General features: G+C 47.6%; 1 protein-coding gene and 1 pseudogene across 1 annotated transcript in view; one reads left to right on the forward strand and one right to left on the reverse strand.

The window, feature by feature from the left end:
* The window catches only part of LOC132024912 (large ribosomal subunit protein eL22-like), an 11706-nt pseudogene extending 6146 nt beyond the window's left edge, over window positions 1-5560 (reverse strand).
* Window positions 1-18551, forward strand: part of GABBR2 (gamma-aminobutyric acid type B receptor subunit 2) — a 340962-nt gene that overhangs the window by 230608 nt on the left and 91803 nt on the right. The window contains exon 8 of the mRNA XM_059411211.1: window positions 17774-17834. Coding sequence (XP_059267194.1) covers window positions 17774-17834 — 61 coding nt within the window. The remainder of the gene's footprint in view (window positions 1-17773; window positions 17835-18551) is intronic.

The following is an 18551-nucleotide window of genomic DNA, read 5'->3' on the forward strand; positions in this document are numbered from 1 at the left end:
GTGGGAAGTGACGACTGTTCCCAGGCTCATGCGATGGGAAGTGACAACTGTTCCCAGGTTTACAAGGTGGGAAGTGACAACTGTGTCCAGGTTCACAACAGGGGAAGTGAAGACTGTGTCTAGGCTCACAAGGTAGGAAGTGACGACTGTGCCCAGGCTCATGAGGTGCAAACTAACAGCTGTGTCCAGGTTCACGACGTGGGAAGTAACAACTGTTCCCAGGCTCATGCAATGGGAAGTGACAACTGTGCCCAGGTTCACAAGGTGGGAAGTGACGACTGTTCCCAGGCTCATGCGATGGGAAGTGACAACTGTTCCCAGGTTTACAAGGTGGGAAGTGACAACTGTGTCCAGGTTCACAACAGGGGAAGTGAAGACTGTGTCTAGGCTCACAAGGTAGGAAGTGACGACTGTGCCCAGGCTCATGAGGTGCAAACTAACAGCTGTGTCCAGGTTCACGACGTGGGAAGTAACAACTGTTCCCAGGCTCATGCAATGGGAAGTGACAACTGTGCCCAGGTTCACAAGGTGGGAAGTGACAACTGTGCCCAGAGAAGGGCAGAGTCCAGATTTCGGGCCCAACATCAACCACCTCTAATGCCCATGTTCATTTTACACTCTTGTCTACTCCCCGACCACTCTCGGTGGAATCCTTTGGAACCTCAGTTTGCTCTGTCACACCAGCCATGTTGCCACAGAAAAATCTATACAGGTATCATCTCCACTCCTCTCTTCACCTGCTGAGCTCTGCTGACTCTGTGAACTCCCAAGTGTCTCCTCTCTCCTCTCTCTCCTCTGCCCCTCATCTCTTCTGAGTCTCACATCTACACTCACCGGATTATTCTTCCTAAATAATCTCTGACCACATTGTTCCTTATTAATCACCTTCCATGGCTCCATACTGCCTACAGAATAGAGCCTGCCATCTTGGGAGCTCACCACCAGCCATCACTGTGTACAGGCTATTTCCTCTCAGGCTGCTGTTCACACAGAAGGGATATTAGCTACTCTCCCACACACACCTCACATTTTCAACATTCACAGCTGTGCTTATGGGCTGTTGTGTGTTTTTGTTGATGTTTTTTTCACTATCATCTTCTCAACCATGCCTTTATTCAACAAGTAATTGTTGAGAACTTACTAATGGGCCAAGCATCGTACTGGAAGCCAGGAATACAGCATGAACCAAACAAACAGAAATCCTTTCCTTCAAAGGGTTTACAGCCCAGTGCAAAGAGAGAGTCAGTGATGGGCATATTAAGTAAGTAAATTATGTAGTATGTGAGAAGGCAGCAGTGCTATTTAAGAAGAAAAAAAGAAAGAAATGTGCAGGAAGGGAAGGAGAATTGGAAATGGCGCCAGTGGAGAGGGAGCAGGGAGAAGTTTTAAACAGCACGGCCAGAGGAGGCCTCTCTGGGAAGGTGGTACATGAGAAAAGACTTGAAGAAGGGGTGAGAAGGTCCGTGTTATGACTAGGGGAGAAGTGATCCAGGCCGGGGGACAGCCAGCGTGAAAGCCTCGGTTAACAGTGTCTCCAGCACTTGGGGTTAAGGGAAGCTTCTACTTCCGGCCAAGATGGAGGAGTAACAGGGACTGGCTTTACGCTCTTGCCTTAAGCAACTAAAACACCAGTCAAATCATGGGAAACAACAGTTTTCCAACTCCGGACTACAGACAGCAGAGGAAAATGACCCCTGAGCGAAGGGACACAAAGAACATGAGCCTTAGGATTGCCCAGACACAGCCCTGCAGTCCACCAAGTTGACAACATGAATTGAGACAGTTGAAATTTTGAATTAAGAGAGACCAAGGAGGGGCGCCTGGGTGGCTCAGTGGGTTAAAGCCTCTGCCTTCGGCTCAGGTCATGATCCCAGGGTCCTGGGATCGAGCCCCATATCGGGCTCTCTGCTCAGCAGAGAGCCTGCTTCCTCTTCTCTCTCTCTCTCTGCCTGCCTCTCTGCCTACTTGTGATCTCTGTCTGTCAAATAAATAAATAAAATTAAAAAAAAAAAAAAGAGAGACCAAGGATGCTAGAATTTGCAGGCAGAATAGCGGAGGGAAGAGAGACAGGGCAGCAGACAGCTCCGAGGGGCCACCTCAGGTCTTCAGCTGCGGACTCGTCAGCATGTGCTGATGTAGTGAGGAAACCACCCGAGACCAGGGAAAGTACCAGCCGAAATCAACATGCAGGGGGATCCTCAGAGCTCCTGCAAGGCCAGGAATCGTTTGTGTTCGCATCAACCAGGGTGAAAAATTTCAGAAAGGGAGATACTCAGGAGGCTGTAGTCCCAGTAGTCAACCCTAGATTAAAGATGGCTCTGGGCCCACCCAAGAAAGCCTAGAAGCAAAGCTTAAAGGGGTCAAGCTCATTTCAAGTAACTTAATCATGCCCCAGACAAAGCTTAAACATATTTAAAGGAATATTCAAAAATATCTAGCACCCAGGGTGTGTCTGATTTCTCATCAAAAATAACCGAGCAGGCAAAGAAGCTGGAGTGTGTGGGAAGTGCAAGGGGGCCAGCGTAGCTGGAACCGAGTCAGCGAAGGGAGACACCATCAGAGAAATCAGAGGCCAGATTTCACGGGTCCCGGCAAGCCCTGCAAGGTCTTTGGCTAACTCAGCAGTCAGGAGAAGATGCTTTCTTTCTTACCTCCCCTACCAGACCAAAGGGTGCCCCTGCTTTTTTTTTCTAAACTTGCTGGGGACCATGGAGTGATTGCCCTACCTTATCAGGGTAGCCTTGAGCACACATCTGCCACTCCCAGCCTTCCCACTGTCCTCCCGGGAGGATCGGCTCAATGCAGAAGCAGGAAGAAGGGAAAGTATGGGAGAGAGGGGTAAGAAAAGTACTAAAAAAAGGGTATTTCCCATTTGGGATGAGAAAGGGCCAGGGGACTTGCTTCAGTCCTGCCTTCCAGTCTGAGACTGTGCCCCTGAAAGATGTGTGACTTTGGAAAATCTTCCTAACCACCATGACTTGTTTGCTTGTTTGATGAAAATTAATAATGGCGTGCCACCTACTTCTAAAGGGGGTTTGAAGCAGCTTTCAGTAACAGGCTTATATACAGCGAGGCCACTGAAACAGAAGTCAAAAATCTAAAATCATGCAATGTGAAGATGAAATACATTCTGAAAACCTAGGCTGGTAGAGTGGGCTTAACAATGAGTTTAAATGAACTCGCTGCCAAATGATAAAGAGAACAGGACCTCGTTTTCTCCACCTGTAAAATGGGGTTAATGCTACCCCAGAGAGCCACTATGAGGATCACCAAGGCTGTCTAAATGGGAATGTGTCTTTAGGACTCTTCTGGTGCAAGTAATAGAAAACCGTCCTTACCCAAAGATAACAGTGAAGTCCAGGACGAGGCCTCTCCCTCTCTCCATCGCTGGGACTGCTTCCTTCCGTGCCAGCTCCACCCTCAGCCTCTGCACAGTTACTTCCGGATCCCACTGTCACTCGAGTCCAGCAAAAGAGGGAGCTCATTTTCCCCATTAGTGCCAACAGAATCCCTGAAAGTCAATCCCCTTAGCTTTGATTGGCTGGTTTGGGTCACGTGCACTTGCCTAAACCAATCACTATTGCCAGGGGACCACACTGATTGGCTTAGTTTAAGTCATGTGACTCTTGACTTTATACATGTGGTTCACACATAAAGAAAGTTTCATAGAACTTGAAGGTAGAGTGAGGCCAGAGGAATCTCAGAGGGGGCATTTCTCTTTTCTCTGCCTCTCTTCCAACGGCTCCATTCTCTCCCCTTCTCTGTGCCCTAGGATCTCTCCCCTTCTCTGTGCCCTAGGAAGCAGTTCCCATGGTCAGCATTACTCAGGGTCCCTTGTGCTCAGCTTCTGGTTGGCTTTAGCCAGTGGGGAGTACAGGCAAGAGATTGGAGGCCAAGAGGAGAGAGAGAGAGGTCAGGGTGCAGCCCTCAGCCTGCCTTTGGTGCTCTATCTCTTGAAATAAATATGCCCTTCCTCCAAGGCTACTCCTCCTCAGTGTCTCCCACTCCTGTGAAGCTCTGAGGACACGATTTCTTCCCTAGCTCCTCTGCTCTGAGTTATATAACAGCTCCTGCCGTTACTAGTCCATGGGCACAACACTGTCTTTTGGCTGCCCTCATGATCTGTTCCCCCACACTGTGGTAGTCCTTAATTAAGGGTCTTCCTTTGAACCATTCAGGGTGAATTCTCTTACTTCCTGTGACCCCTGTATTTGTTATCTCTTGCTTTATAGCAAATTATCCTAAAGTGTAGTAGCTGCAAGCAACAGTCAAGATTTATTATCTCATGTAGTTTCTGTGAGTCAGGAATTCAGGGGTGACTTAGCTGCAAGGTTCTGGCTTAGGGGCTTTAATATTTGTAATTGTAGGCAAGGTGGGACTACAGTCATCCTAGGGCCTCTTGGGGTAGGAGACTTGTTTCCAAGGTGGCTCGTGAACATGGCTGGCAAATTAGTGGTGGCTGTTGGCAAAAGGACTTGGGTTTTCACCACGTGGACCTCTCTCCATAGGGCTGCTTGGATGTCCTTATCACACAGTGGCCGGCTTCCACCAGCGTCAGTGATCCAAAAGAAAGCAAGGCTGGAGCGTCAGTGTCTTTGTGCGGCCTAACTTTGGGAGTCACTCTCTGCCATTTCTGTAGTAGCCTACTGGTTACAGACAGCAGCCCTGTTCAGTGTGGGAGGGGACTGTACAGGTTGTCAGTATCTGTAGGTGAGAATCACTGGGGCTATCTTAGAGAGTGGCTCTCACAGCCCTGACCAACATCATCTCTAAATTAAAATCAGGGTACTATGATCATTCAAAGGGGGACCAGCTGGTGGGCAAGAAAAGAAATGTCCACTGCACAGTGTTTGACGGCCATCCACCAGATGCCAGTCCTATCAATACAGGGACTTCACTAGCTGGACCCATCCGTGGGGCAGGGGTCTTAAAAGAGTCCCTGTGGTTGGGAATAAAGACCCTCGCAAGCCCAGGCCAGAGGTGGGAGGGAGGAGACAACCCATCTTAAGCAAAAAGGTTCTTCGATTTATCTCTCCGAGCTTCAGCGGGCCTCACTCCAGCCCTGAAAACAGCCTCGGACACCCACCGCGTTTGTTCCTGGTCCAAGCCCTGCGTTTCTCAGCCGTCGTTCTGCTTTCTGCTGCTAGAAGGAGCCTCCTGACCCTCCGCAGCTCGAGGCCGCCTCAGTAGGTGGGGCTGCCAACACTGCCCTTCCTTTCCTTTCTGGTTTTCCCCCTGCTGACTCCTGTCTCTATCCTTCGCAGGAGAATTAGTGGAAGATTTTTTTAATTGATGGAAGGTTTTTAGACTTAGCCCATGAAGCCAACTGAATAGTCCCCAGTCCCCATATGGAGCCCTCTGGGTTTCAAATAGGGGAGCTGAGCCAAGAGGGAGAACAGGTTCTCAATCGGGCACACCAGGGACACCTTGCTGCCAGCCCAGCCCGCTGTTTCCAAGGTGAGACTGGTGACTCACCAGGCCAGAGAGCTGGGGACCGCTGGGGCTGGGAAGAGCCTGGGAGACTGTCACATCGGTACTCCTTGCCCTTGGCCTGCCTCATACGTATGCCCTCATGCGTGTCCACACTTAGACATATCCATGCTTTGGCAGATGAAAACTCACACCCAGACTGTTGTACAGATGGAGAAACCAAGACACAGTAAAGATTAAGAGAGCTTCCTGCCCAACGCTAGCCTCGATGTCAGCCTCGATGTCAGCTAACCTGATGTCAGCCATTGGGGCTTGGAAAGGTTCTCAGGAAGCCCCATCTCTCAGTTTAGGGATGACCAAAACCAACCTCAAGATTTCTTCACATTCCTGCGGGCTTGCCCTCTCACGGTCCTGCTTGTGCTGAATTCATTCAGAATTTGGACCATTCCAGATCCCTGAGGTTTTGTTTGTTTGTTTTTTTTTTTTTTTTCCCTCAGCTCTGGGCCCCATGGATCCATGCCTGGAATGCAGACCCCTCCTCCATTATGACAGTCACACAAAACAAAAACGAACAGACCTGAAAGCCATCCCCTTTTATGAGGACTTGTGAGGGGTTCCAGGGAATATTTGGGGGTTAGGGGGAGGGGGTTTGTACCATAGAATGTCATTTGAATGACTTCAAGTTGGACCTTATTCCTGATCTAGTTCATGCTCTGCCACTCCCCCCCGCCCCCCGTCTTAGGGACCACTTTCCCTGTCGTGGTCTCACTAGGCCTCCCACCCCTCTTGGACCTCCTTCTCTGCAGAGGATAGCTCCTTCCTCTTCTCCCTTCTTCTTACCTTCCACCCAGGAGACTAATCAAGGTTCCCTCCTACACCAAGATCATTTCCTCTTAGGAGAAATTCTGGACCCAGCTTTCAGATAATACAAACTTGATCTTCTTACACACTAGGAGACTGCCACCCAAGGGACAAGGGGGCCCTGAGCTAGAGTCCAGGCGGCCCACCTCCCAGCACAGGGCCCTTCCTGAACCCCCTGTCCCTGAGCTCCATAGCCCTGCCCATTTTTCCTGTACCATTCCTCTGCTGGGCACCTTTCTCTCGCTTTCCCTGGTCACCCTGCAGCCGAGCCCTCTGGCCTCAGGCATACCTGGACTGCTGTGGTGCCAGCTGCTTTGTTTGAGCCCTGCCCCCCAAACCCCCCACCCCAGGCCAGCCTGCTTGAAGTAAAGATTCCAACAGATTGCAAATTGCCTGTCTCAGACTTTCAGGTCGGCCGGTCAGCAATTTGGTTTTCCTGGTGGAGACTAATCTATTTAACAAAAATAGAACCTACAGTAAAGCAAAATTAAATATTTCTAAACATGGCGATGCTGGCCTCTGTAATTGACCAGGAAACTCGAAGAGGGGTTGGGGGTAGGGGCAAGAATCCTGGAGGAGGGTCTCATGGTGTATGGCTTTAGGGAGACAGAGCCCAGCTGGCCACCCCGGAAGCTGGGCAAAGACCCCACTCACTGATCAGGGCAGGTACCCGCTGCTGACTGGGCAAGTAAGGCGTGGACCATCTGTCTGCCAAACCAGAAAACCGTTCTCCCCTTCTTTGGCTTCCACAGCCTTCACACTGGACAACTCTAAACCCTATGGGTTCCACCTCGTTCCCATCTTGGGAATTATGGAGTCTTCTCCAGCCATGTCCTCCTATCTCACTTGGACTCCACAATTGCTTCCAACTGGCTTCCTTGCACCCAGTCTCCTCCTTGTGCCTATCCATTTTCCACAAGCACCAGAGCAGCTTTTTTTTTTTTTCTTCAGCTTTATTGAGGCATGCTTAATAAATAGGATTTATATCTATTTAAGGGGTACTCTTTGATGATTTGATACACTGTGACATGATCGCAAACATCAAGCTAATTAATGTAGCCATCATAGCCATCCCCTACAGTTTTCCATTCTCTCTCTTTCTTGCTTTCTTTCTCTATAGTGAGAACCCTTAAGATTTACCCTCTTAGCACTTTGCAAGTTTACAGCATAATACTACTACCTGCAGTCCCCATGCTGTCCATTAGCTTCCCCAGAACTTATTCATTCTGTGTAACTGAAAGTAGGGACCCTTTGACCATCATCTCCCCATTTCTCCCTCCCTCCAGCTCCCAGCAGTCACCATTCTACTCTCTGCTTCTAGGAGTCTGACTGTTGTAGATCCTACACATAAGTGATACGATGCAGTATTTGTCTTTCTGTGTCCTTCTTATTTCAGGTAGCATAATGTCCTCCAGGTCCATCTGTGTTGTCACAATTGACAGAATTTCCTTCCTTTTTTTGTTGTTGTTAAAGATTTTATTTATTTATTTGAGAAAGAGACAATGAGAGCGAGCAGGAGAGAGGAGGAGGTCAGAGGGAGAAGCTGACTCCCCGTGGAGCTGGAGCCCGATGCTGGGAGCCCAATGCGGGACTCGGTCCGGGAACTCTGGGATCATGACCTGAGCCGAAGGCAGTCGTCCAACCAACTGAGCCACCCAGGCGCCCCAGTTTCCTTCCTTTTAAAGAAAATGTTGGACGTGTTACCTCTTGGTTTATAATAACCCTTCTACGGCCCCCGTTTACAACATGAGGTCCAAAGCTCTCCCTGATTCGGTTCTTGCCTTCCTTTCTTCCATTAACCTCCCCTACCACTTTCATATCCCCACCAGCTGCCTTGCCCTTCCTTCTGGTCCTTCACAGAGCCAAGCTCTCTCTTGCCTCCAGGCCTTTGCATATGCTTTTCCCTCCACCTAGAACATTCCTCTCTCATCCTCTTTGCCTGCCTAACTGACACTCACTCTTTCCTGTCCCCTCCAAGCCCTTCCTTGAGAGAGTGCCCTTCCTTTCATCCTCATACCTCTGTATCCACCCTCTCCTACCAACTATCACACTGCCTTGTAACTATCTTTTTTTTTTTTTTTTTTTTTTTTTTTTGCTGGTCACCTTCCTTAGCCTGGGAGCTTCTCGAAGACTAGGACTTTGGCTTAATCATTGAGTTTCCCCAGGGTCTAGCAAGGGCATGCTGTGTCCCAGAGTAACCACTCAACAAACACAGCATATGACACCTGTCTCCTCACTTTCTTTTTTTAAGATTTTATTTATTTATTTGACAGAGGGAGATCACAAGTAGGCAGAGAAGCAGGCAGAGAGAGAGTGGGAAGCAGGCTCCCCACTGAGCAGAGAGCCCAATGCGGGACTTGACCACAGGACCCTGAGATCATGACCTGAGCCAAAGGCAGAGGCTTAACCCACTGAGCCACCCAGGCACCCCTGTCTTCTCACTTTCTATGAGAAAACTGAGGCCCAGAGAGAGGAAGGAGCATAACTAGGGGCACACAGGTGTTCGTAACAAGACTTGAACTAGAGCCCTGAACCTCACACTCTAAGCCCAGAACCCCTTCTGGCTTAATTGCATAGAAACAGTCTCAGCCAACATCATTCAGCTCCTGGGGACACAGACCCCAGCACCAACATCTTGCAGGGTTTTCTGGATCCCTCAACCTGTGATCACCTTTGGGTCTTCATGATAACCAGCTCGTCTGTTTTGGCCTCTTTGTCTCTCTGGGTCCAGAGCAGAGTAGAGCAGGCAATTTGGGGAACCCGCATGAGCCCCTTCTCTACAGCTCTTCGCGCTCTGATAGGAAGTCCCTTTCCCCATTCCTGAGAAGAGATTCTCACCCACCTCTTGGTGCGGGTTTTTACCCGCTTTTTTTTTTTTTTTTTTTACCAAGTTTTTGGTTTTTACTAAGTTTTAGTTTTTACTAAGCTTTTCTTCCTCACATTTTTTACTCTGGAAGCCCAAGGGGACTGACTTGGCCACCAGTGTGCTGGAGCTGGATCCTATTGGCTCCCAAGAGAGCCAAGAGCTACTTGTTAAATGATGCAGAATCGATGAGCCAGGTGTGAAATGGTAGATAGCTGGAAGTCTGCTTGGTGCGAGTATTTACATTGTAGAAATCCCCATACAAATCAGGGCTTCCTACCCTGCCCCCACCAAGAGCCTATTGTTAAACATTAATCAACACATCCCTGACTAGATCCCTCCCCTCCACCAAGGCTACTGAGGTCTCACTCTGATCCCCTGCAAAGAGCTCATTCTCCCATCAGTGACTGGTTCTTCTATAAGGAGGCAGGGGAGCATGTGGTTAGAGGCATAAGCTTGAAGTCCTCCTTGTCTGGAATGAATCCCGGTGCTGCCCACTGGTCACGTGACCCCAGGCAAATGTCTTCTCGCACTGCCTCCCTTTTCTTCATCTGTAAAACAGAGATAATGATAACCCACAGTGCACTGCCTTGGGGTTGCTGTTGAGAATTGATTCATGAAGAACAACTCCCGAGAAAAAAATATCTCGGATAATGTACACAAATGTTTCAACAGAGCTAAAAATAACATGAAGAGTGTTATCTCTGTGCGTTCTGCAGTAGGAAACTGGAGAAAAGAGTCCAGAAAGAGCTCGTCCCAGGTACCCTTCCTAGAAAACGGCAGAACACAGCCTCCATCTGTGTCTTTAGACCCCTTGCTCATGGCTTTTCCCCTTCTTCTAAGTGGAGGGGAGATGTACTTATATTTGCATGGATCTCTGGCTCTTACTCACAAAAACTTGAAGCTGTCAGTAAAAATTAATCTATTCCAAGAGAGAGTATTATTTTGTTGGTGATGATGTTGCTATTTTTGCCTGTAAAAAACATGCCTTCTTATAACATCTTTTCAAAAAAAGTTTTTAATCAAGTTTTTCTCTTAGGAAAATAATACATATTCATTATAGGATATTGGAAAATATCCAAAAGTCAAAAGAAGAAAAAGCCATAATCACACAACCTAATAACCAACAAGCATTAACATTTTTATTTGGTGGGAGTGATTTTCACATCATTGTGCATGTACTGTAAATATAATTTTTATGCTTTTTTACTAAAGTGATTAGTTAGGATAAGTACCACTAGCTGCTGTAACAACGATGTCTCAGAATCTTAGAGGATCAACGCAGTAAAACTTGATGTTTCTCATATGAGTCCAAAGTGGATGTTTCTGGTTGGTGGAAATTCTTTCCACGTGATGATTCATGGACCCAGGCTCTTCCATCTCGGGTCCCCTCTGATCCTAGGGCCTCAGAGTTCACTGAAAGATGCTTTGAATCTAGTTGATAGATGGGGGAAGTGAAGGAGAGTGAAGGGTCTTGTGGGAGGTTTTCATGGCCAGATCTGGCGTATCATATGCCACTTCTCCCCACATTTCTTTGTCTGGAACTGCCACATGGCCACACCTAACTGTAAAGGTGGTTAGAAAATGCAGTTTAACCATGTGCCCAAGGGGAAAAGGAACTGGATTTGGTGAACAGCTAACCAGTGTCTGGAACAGTCAGAAATCACTTTTTCCAGTCTTTTGTAATTTTTATAATAAAATGCTCAAGGATGTAGAACTTAGATCAAGTCACCCCTTGGTTAAAACCCTTTGGTCACTTTCCTTACATTTGAAGTTAGAGTCAGCATTCTTGATACAGCCTGTAAGGTTCCACATGACCTCACACATGTCTACCTTGCCAATCCTTTCTCATGCTTATCTCCTCCTCGATGACCTCTTACAGCTTCGCTGGGATCTTTCAGCTCCTCTGGTTTCCCAATCTCTCTTTGACTTGGGAACTTTGCACATATAATCCCTCTTCCCAGGACCATCTCTCCCACGCTCTTAGCTAACTCCTTCTGATCTTGGTGGAAATGCCACCTCCCCAGAAAAGCCCTCCTTGGCCCACAATCTACATTAAGTTCGTGTTGTAGCTCTCAATCATAGCTCCCTATTCTTCTCCTTTGTGTCACTTACTGTAGTGACCACTTATTGTGTGTGTAGTAAGTGATTGTAGTATCACTTATTGTAGTTTGTAATTATATATTTATCGGTATATTTACTGTTTAATGCAGCCATTAAATACTGCATTAAACAGTAAACATGGAGACTACACACTCCACGCAATTTAGAACCATATTGACTTTGCTCACCCTTTATCTGGTGCCTGCCCTGCACGTGCCCAACCCATGTTAGCTGCCTCTCAGTGCTGGTTGGTTGAAAGCTTGTATCATAATATTATCATGTGTCTATCTGTTTATGTGGCTATTGCCCTATATTGTGGACATTTCTTCCGTGTCTGATATTTTGCTATTCTAAACAAGCTGGACTCTTGTATTTTGACTAGAAGGAAAGAGGAGTTGGTCCCACCCCTCTTGGCCCCTCTACCCCGCCATCTTCTCTTCATCTCTCTCCCCTCCATTGCACCTAGCCTTACCTTAGACCACCATTCACTCTGTGGCTGGTGACCACTGGAACCCTTTGGGCCATCTGATCACGGTCCCTCAGAAGGATGCCCCTCCATTTACTACACACCAGCAGCAGGGTGGTTTTGGGGCTTGCCACACCTCCCATCCTTCCTCTCCTCTTAATTCCCTACAAACCCATGACTCAAAACTCAATGAATGCATCAAACTTTTTTCTCCAGGCTTGGGCCTTTTCGAAGCACTTCATTTAAGAAAATATTTTAAATAGTCTGCAAAATATGAGTTATTTTAGACTAAGGCACAGGCAAAAAAAATATATATATATATATATACATATATTTTCACCTTTGTAGAACATGTGGGTGGACCTACACAATTGTTTGATATTCTCTTTTAAGTCCTGCCATCCCTTGGAAAACAGAAGACAACTTCCTCTTCAAGCCTACATGATGAGGGCCTTTACCCTTGAGGGTAAAACCCGACCCGCATTCAAACCCTGGTGTTTACTCCAAGTCCTCATTATTTATTTGAGACCAGCATGGTCCCGGTTGGAGGGCTGGCAGCAGAACTGTCCAAGATGGGTTTGGATCATCTACACAAATAGCAGTGAGACATGTCAGGGCAGATCATGTTTCCCCACAGCACAGACCGAGCCCTCAGATGAGCGTGCGTGCTCACACCTCCCAGAGACGAATGCAACTGCCGGAGACAAGAGTGCACTTAGGGACATATTAAAGACAGAAATCCTTCCCTAAAGATGCCATGATCTGAGGCACTGTGTCCCTCAGTGGGCCCAGGGCCCCACTCAATTGGGCTGAGATCAGCGAGTCTTCATTCTGTCCAGCCTCCAGCTCCAGCCCAACATCAGGACATGTCCGGGGCTGGGCATCCCTGCCTTCCACCGTGAAATTGAAAGAGCCCCCCCCCCCCCGCCAAAAAATTCCAACATAGGGTTTGACCCATACAATTCATGACCTGCTATTGGCATAGATCTTACTTGTGCTTAGCAGTGAAACATTACAAATGAACAATGGGAACAATTAATTTTTCTGTGTGCAGGCTGCTGGAATCTTTAGTGTACATTTCACTCTCCACTGGTTTTCCTGCGGATTCTGAGCTGACACCAGGTGAAATTCTGCTAACTAGGATTACCTGGAGGAATTATGGGTCACCCTTTATTCGAGGCAGCTCTGCATTATGCCTTTTTCATAAATGCCTCCTTTAATGCTCACAAACAATCCTGACAAGTGGGGATCGAGCTTCCTATTTTTCAAAGAGGAGAATGGACACTCAGAAATGCTCCGTGACTATCCGGGGTCACGCTACAGGCAGTGTTGACTCTTGTCTGGTGAATGCTAAAACTGGAGTTTTTTTCCCACGTGTCACATTTTTGAATTCTGAAGATTTCCCTGACAAAGAAATACAGCTTTCTTGCCCCCGATTCAACCTGAACCATTCATTTGGATTGACTTTTATGAAACAGACTGTCTTCTTTGGCATTAGTGACATCTCTTTCAGGGGGAAAAAAAAGTTCCTTAGAAATTATCCATTTGGTGGCTTTACTTCCATTATTTTATTTGCATTCCAGATCTGCTCTGTGATCATTCTTTATAAGCTCCTCAGAAGTTAGAATCCATTATCAATCAGCATGCTGTCAAAAAAACAGACAACCCCTTCAGGCATTTCAGAAGGAGATTTAATACAAGGAACTGGTTACAGCTTGGGGTAACCAGGTCATGTCCGGGGTCAACCACCCTTTGGGTTGCAAAGGGTGGAGGAGCGAAACAAGAAGGTGCTGTCCTCGGAGATAAGTATTTGCAGAAATGACCATGCCCCTTGGGCTGCAGGAATAAAAGGGGAAACGGTGTGGCCACTGCCTTGGAAATGCACAAAATGCACGAAGTGGTATCTCTTCTCCACAGCGTGCTGATTGATAATGGATTCTAACTTCCAAGGCGTTTATAAAAATGACCCCAGAGCCGATTAGGAATGCAAATAAAATAATGGAGACCCAAGGGCACGGGCCTCTGAGGCTCCTGCAGCCACTGTTTGTGCTGCTCTGGGGCCTCCCCCCCCACAAGCCACTGAGCAGTCAGCTCAAAGCCCCCCACACTGACAGTTGGGGGGCTGTTGGGACCCACAGACACCTGCAGGCACTCAGAGCTCTTGCTTCTATAGCCAAAGCAGGAAAAAAAAATAGCTTTTCCCTTATGCGTACTTCCTTTTTTTAAAAAAAAGATTTTATTTATTTATTTGACATACAGTGATTATAAGTAGAAAGAGAGGCAGGCAGAGAGAGGAAGGGAAGCAGGCTCCCTGCTGAGTAGAGAGCCCGATGCGGGGCTCAATCCCAGGATCCTGGGACCATGACCTAAGCCAAAGGCAGAGGCTTTAACCCACTGAGGCACCCAGGTGCCCCTTATATGTACTTTCTAAATCTCCCTTGAATACTTCTCATGAGTAAAATCTAAATGGAAACCATGGTGGTTTCCATGGTGGTGAGAAATGTGGATGGTGAAATGTGGATTCTGGACTTTGGGCCCCTGCAACACAGAGGAGGGTGCAGAAGAGCAAGTGTGGGCTGTAAGCCGGCCCACAGAACTCAGCCACCATGCTGGCCAGAGCCACCAAACTCCCCTGCCTCAGAATTCAGCGCACCCTATGGCTGGGGTCAAGGGTACCCGCTGAGCCTCAGTCACAGGCCTGGGATGTCACGTGGCAAAAGCTTGAGGAGCGTCATGGCATTTATATAGACATAAAGAATACGTGTGTGGGGAGAAGGACCAAACAAACCCCACTCGAGCTGGGCTTTAAGAAGGCGAAGCCAGCCTGGCTTCCTTGGCTGAAATGCCAGGCCACGCGGGGAGGCTGAAGCACGGGCTTCACGTAGAATCCATTGCCTCTGTTCTCACTGCATTATCACTTGGGCTCCTGCAGGCGGCAAGAAAGACAGAGGCCCAGGGACCTTCCCAGGGACCTTTGATGGCAGGGGTCTTGGGTGAGGTTGCCCTGGAGACAGACTCTGAGACAAAGATTTGCACACAGGAAGCTGATGGGGAGGGGGTCTCAGAGACAAGACCTGGGAGGGAGGGAAGCAGAATGTGGCAAAGGGACGAGTGAAACATAGCCACTGTAACCATGGCCTTGGTCATCCCAGGGACCCCTGGATCCCACGGTCCTTCACAGTTGTCGTGAATTGAGGCTGGGGGTAAAACTATGTCCCTTCGTGACCTTTGGATGCAGATCATAGTACTGCTTTGCTCAACCTCTCCAATCCCGGGCTCTGCGCTGTGCTTAAGATCCCCTCCACAGCCCTGTCTGGCCTCCTGGCTGGCTGTGACCTAGCCCTGCCCACCTGCCTGCTCCCTCGCCTCCCCGTGCCCCACCCCGCGGTCTTTCTATTCCTGCCCTGATTCACACTGTGCCTGGAGTGCCTCCCTCCTGCCTTGCGGCTTGTGCCTCTTCTGTCCGCCCTTCACTGAGCTCTTTCCTGACTGTGTGACAGACCCCCTCCCTCTTACTTTCTTTGGGGCGCTCTGCACAAAGTAAAGTCATCTTGTTCACTTATTGGCCAACTTGTTTCATTGGTCCGTCCACATCAAATACAAAGCACTCGGAGAGCAGGAATCAGCACCTAGAAATTAAGTACGTGGCCCAGAATAGGCAAATATTTGTGGAAGGGCAGAATTTCATGAAAATCATCAGACTGCCGTGTGGGCTTCCTTGTTGACGTGGACTTGGTTGGGATAGCAGTCCCCATCCGGACAGCCGTGGGCAGGGGAGCAGAACCAGCGTTAGCGGTCAGACCCGATGGGAGCAATCAGATGACACATCTTCCTCAGAAGGGGGCTTCCTAGAGCTTCTTGGCTGCTTCTCTGCTCAGACCCCCCGTTAGCCCAATTACTCATCTGTGCCTCCTTCATTACCCGACGGTGAAACCCATGGTGGCTCACGTGGTTTAAGAACTCAGTCACTTGGGGGCTGATGTTTCCAAGGTGAGGACACCTTGGACAAAGACTCAACAATTTATCCCTTTGCCAAATGATACCATGTAATATAGAAAATCTCCTCCCAAGGGTTGGAAAGCTTCCTGGAGCTTAAAATGTTTTGTTCTGTTTTGTTTTAATTTCAGTTCTCTGCTATTAAACATTTTAAAATTAAAATGACTACTGCCATTTACTGGGTGCCCGTTGTAGGTCGGGAGCTCTGCTGGGTGCGCAGGAACGTGCCTGAGGGAGCACTAAGCCAGGTTTGGGATCCTTGGACACTGGCCTCCTTCCCCTGCATTACCTGAGATGCTTAAGGAGCTACCGTTAGGAAAAGCAGCTATCAGGAAAATAAAACGTGACAGCTCTCACTTCAAAGATGGACAGCAATTATGCTGTTGTTTACAACCTAAACGGAGGTTCTCATCCCCACCTCATACTCCAAGCCAGTGTCCTTCACTCCAAGCTTTGAAGACCATTTCCTATACTTTTTCATTAACTAATGACAATTCTGCAGAATTCGTCCACATTTTATATCTAGAAGTCTTTGGAGTTCCTCAGAGCTTGGCAGGAGATGGACAAATTAGATCCCCCCCCACCTTTATCAAACCAAGAAGTGTCCTCCTTGTCCACCGTGTCTGTATCTTTCCCAGCTTTGCAGAGTGCTCTATTTGCATAAAAGTGAGCCTTTTGCAAGCTGTTCTGTGTTTTTCAATCATCCCTAGAAATAAAATCACAGCTCCCATCTCACCTTACGCTGAGGTGTTTTCACACTCCTGGGAATTGCCTGCCGTCACCTGAATATGGAATTCGGTGGGCATCGGTTTCAAACTGATACTACGTGCAGCTGTCTACAGGATTTCAGAAAGGTGTCAAAGGGGCCTTAGAAGGTGTTTCTCCTTCTGAGAACAGGTTGAGTGATTCTCTTTGTTCGAAAAGCTGCAGGGCCTCGGACTTTGGGTTTCCACCGAGGGATGATGTGTCTTGGCGTTTTGTTCCAAGAACTGAATGGGATGCACTATGACCTGTTGATGCGAGAGCGTAGTGAGGGTAAAGCAGGGTCCCTCTAAGACCATTGCTTTTCCTAATTGTACGTTAATGGAAAGACAGGAAGGAATTTATTTCTGGGTGAGCAAGATGCTGTCGTGAAAGGGCATGGGGCATTAAAATCAAACTTGGAGCGGACTCCCAGCAGCCTCACAGTGACCTAACACAGAGCACATCACCTCTCTCAGTCTCAATTTCTTGATCCGTAAAATGCGAATCATACCCCTTTCCACCCGAGCTTGTCAAAAAGATTCATTGATACAATGTGTCGATTTTGTTGCACTGTTACAGAATTTTGATGGGTCCTGAATTAACAAGGAGAAGCCGCACCCCCTCTTTATGTTCCCGATTTATTTAGCCCAGCCTATGGAAGCCCAGTATCAGCCAGCAAGGCAGATGCAGGAGATGATGCTGTCTGGAGGCCCTGGTGCCCCTAATTAAGGGTGCTCATCTGCCTATGACCCTAGGCACATCTCACTGGCTCAAGAAGCTTCATTTTGTGCTGCCCCGTAGCCCATTTATAATTGGGACTGATGTCAACACTCAGGAAGAACTTACCAAAATATTCTCTGTCCTTAATAAAAATACTAACTGACCTCCAGTCCCCTTCTGGTCCTCACACCAAACAGCCTCAGCAGAGCCACACATCGTAATGGGTGGGACCCAGGAGCAGAGTCAGGGCCAGGCGCCAGCACCCTGGAAGACCTTGTCCCAGCATAACACAGGACACGTGGGGGTTTCATGGATAATCGTGATGATAATGATGACGTCTAGCTCAGCTGTAATGCTGTAATTCACATGTGTTGGTTCCATTATTGATTTTGTGCTCTTCCGATTAACCAAAGTCACAGCCAGTTTTAAAACAGTTAGTTTAATTTTGCATCTGCAGGCTCATGGGAATCTGGGTTTTTTCCAATATTAATAATCACACTGTACCATTTATGAATCGCAGCTGAGACCAGTGGTGTTTGAGCTAATATGGCATTTCTCTTTTGTTCTTGTCTGTTTTGTTTTGTTTTTAGGGTCAAGTTGTGTTCCGGAATGGGGAGAGAATGGGGACCATTAAATTTACTCAATTTCAAGGTAGGCTTTCTGATGCTTCTTCTTTCTAGTTGATGAGTTCTATATGCGGGAATGTCGTGTTTCTGCAATAAAATACATCCAAAGAAATGAAAGTAGCATGTTCCAATAAGAGAAAGCAGAGTCCATAGAAAACACAGCTCTGTGAGAACTTCAATTTCAACTTATTTACAATATATTTCTCCATTGCATGACTTTGCAGGCTATCCAGTCTCCCCACATGACTCCGAGAGGCTTGCGAAAGCATGGGAATGTGGGAGTTCAGCCCCCTCCAATATTCTGAGAAAGCTTGCATTATTCTTGGTTTTGATGATAGAAATTTTCAAACAGACCCTAACGTCGAGAGAACCACGTAATGAACCCCGTGTACCCATCACCTGGCTTCAACCATCATCAACATTTTGCTACTCTTGCTTTATCTTTACTTACCCACTGCCCCCCCCCTTTTTGCTGTAATGTTTAAAGCAGCTCCCAGACATTATCTCATTTCAATCTCTAAATACTGCAGTATGCATTCCTTCTAGACAAGGACTTTTCAAAACATAACCATGCTACTATTACCCTACCTTAAACATTTAACAATGTTTCTTTATATCCTTTCACTTCTAGTCTATGTTGATCCTCTGATTATTTGCAAAATGTCCTTACAGTTTGTGGGAAAATCCACACAACGTCTGGTTGCTATTTCTGTTTAATCTCTTTTAACCCATTATCATCCCC

Source organism: Mustela nigripes, chromosome 9, assembly GCF_022355385.1.
Source record: "Mustela nigripes isolate SB6536 chromosome 9, MUSNIG.SB6536, whole genome shotgun sequence".
Taxonomy (NCBI): Eukaryota; Metazoa; Chordata; class Mammalia; order Carnivora; family Mustelidae; genus Mustela; species Mustela nigripes.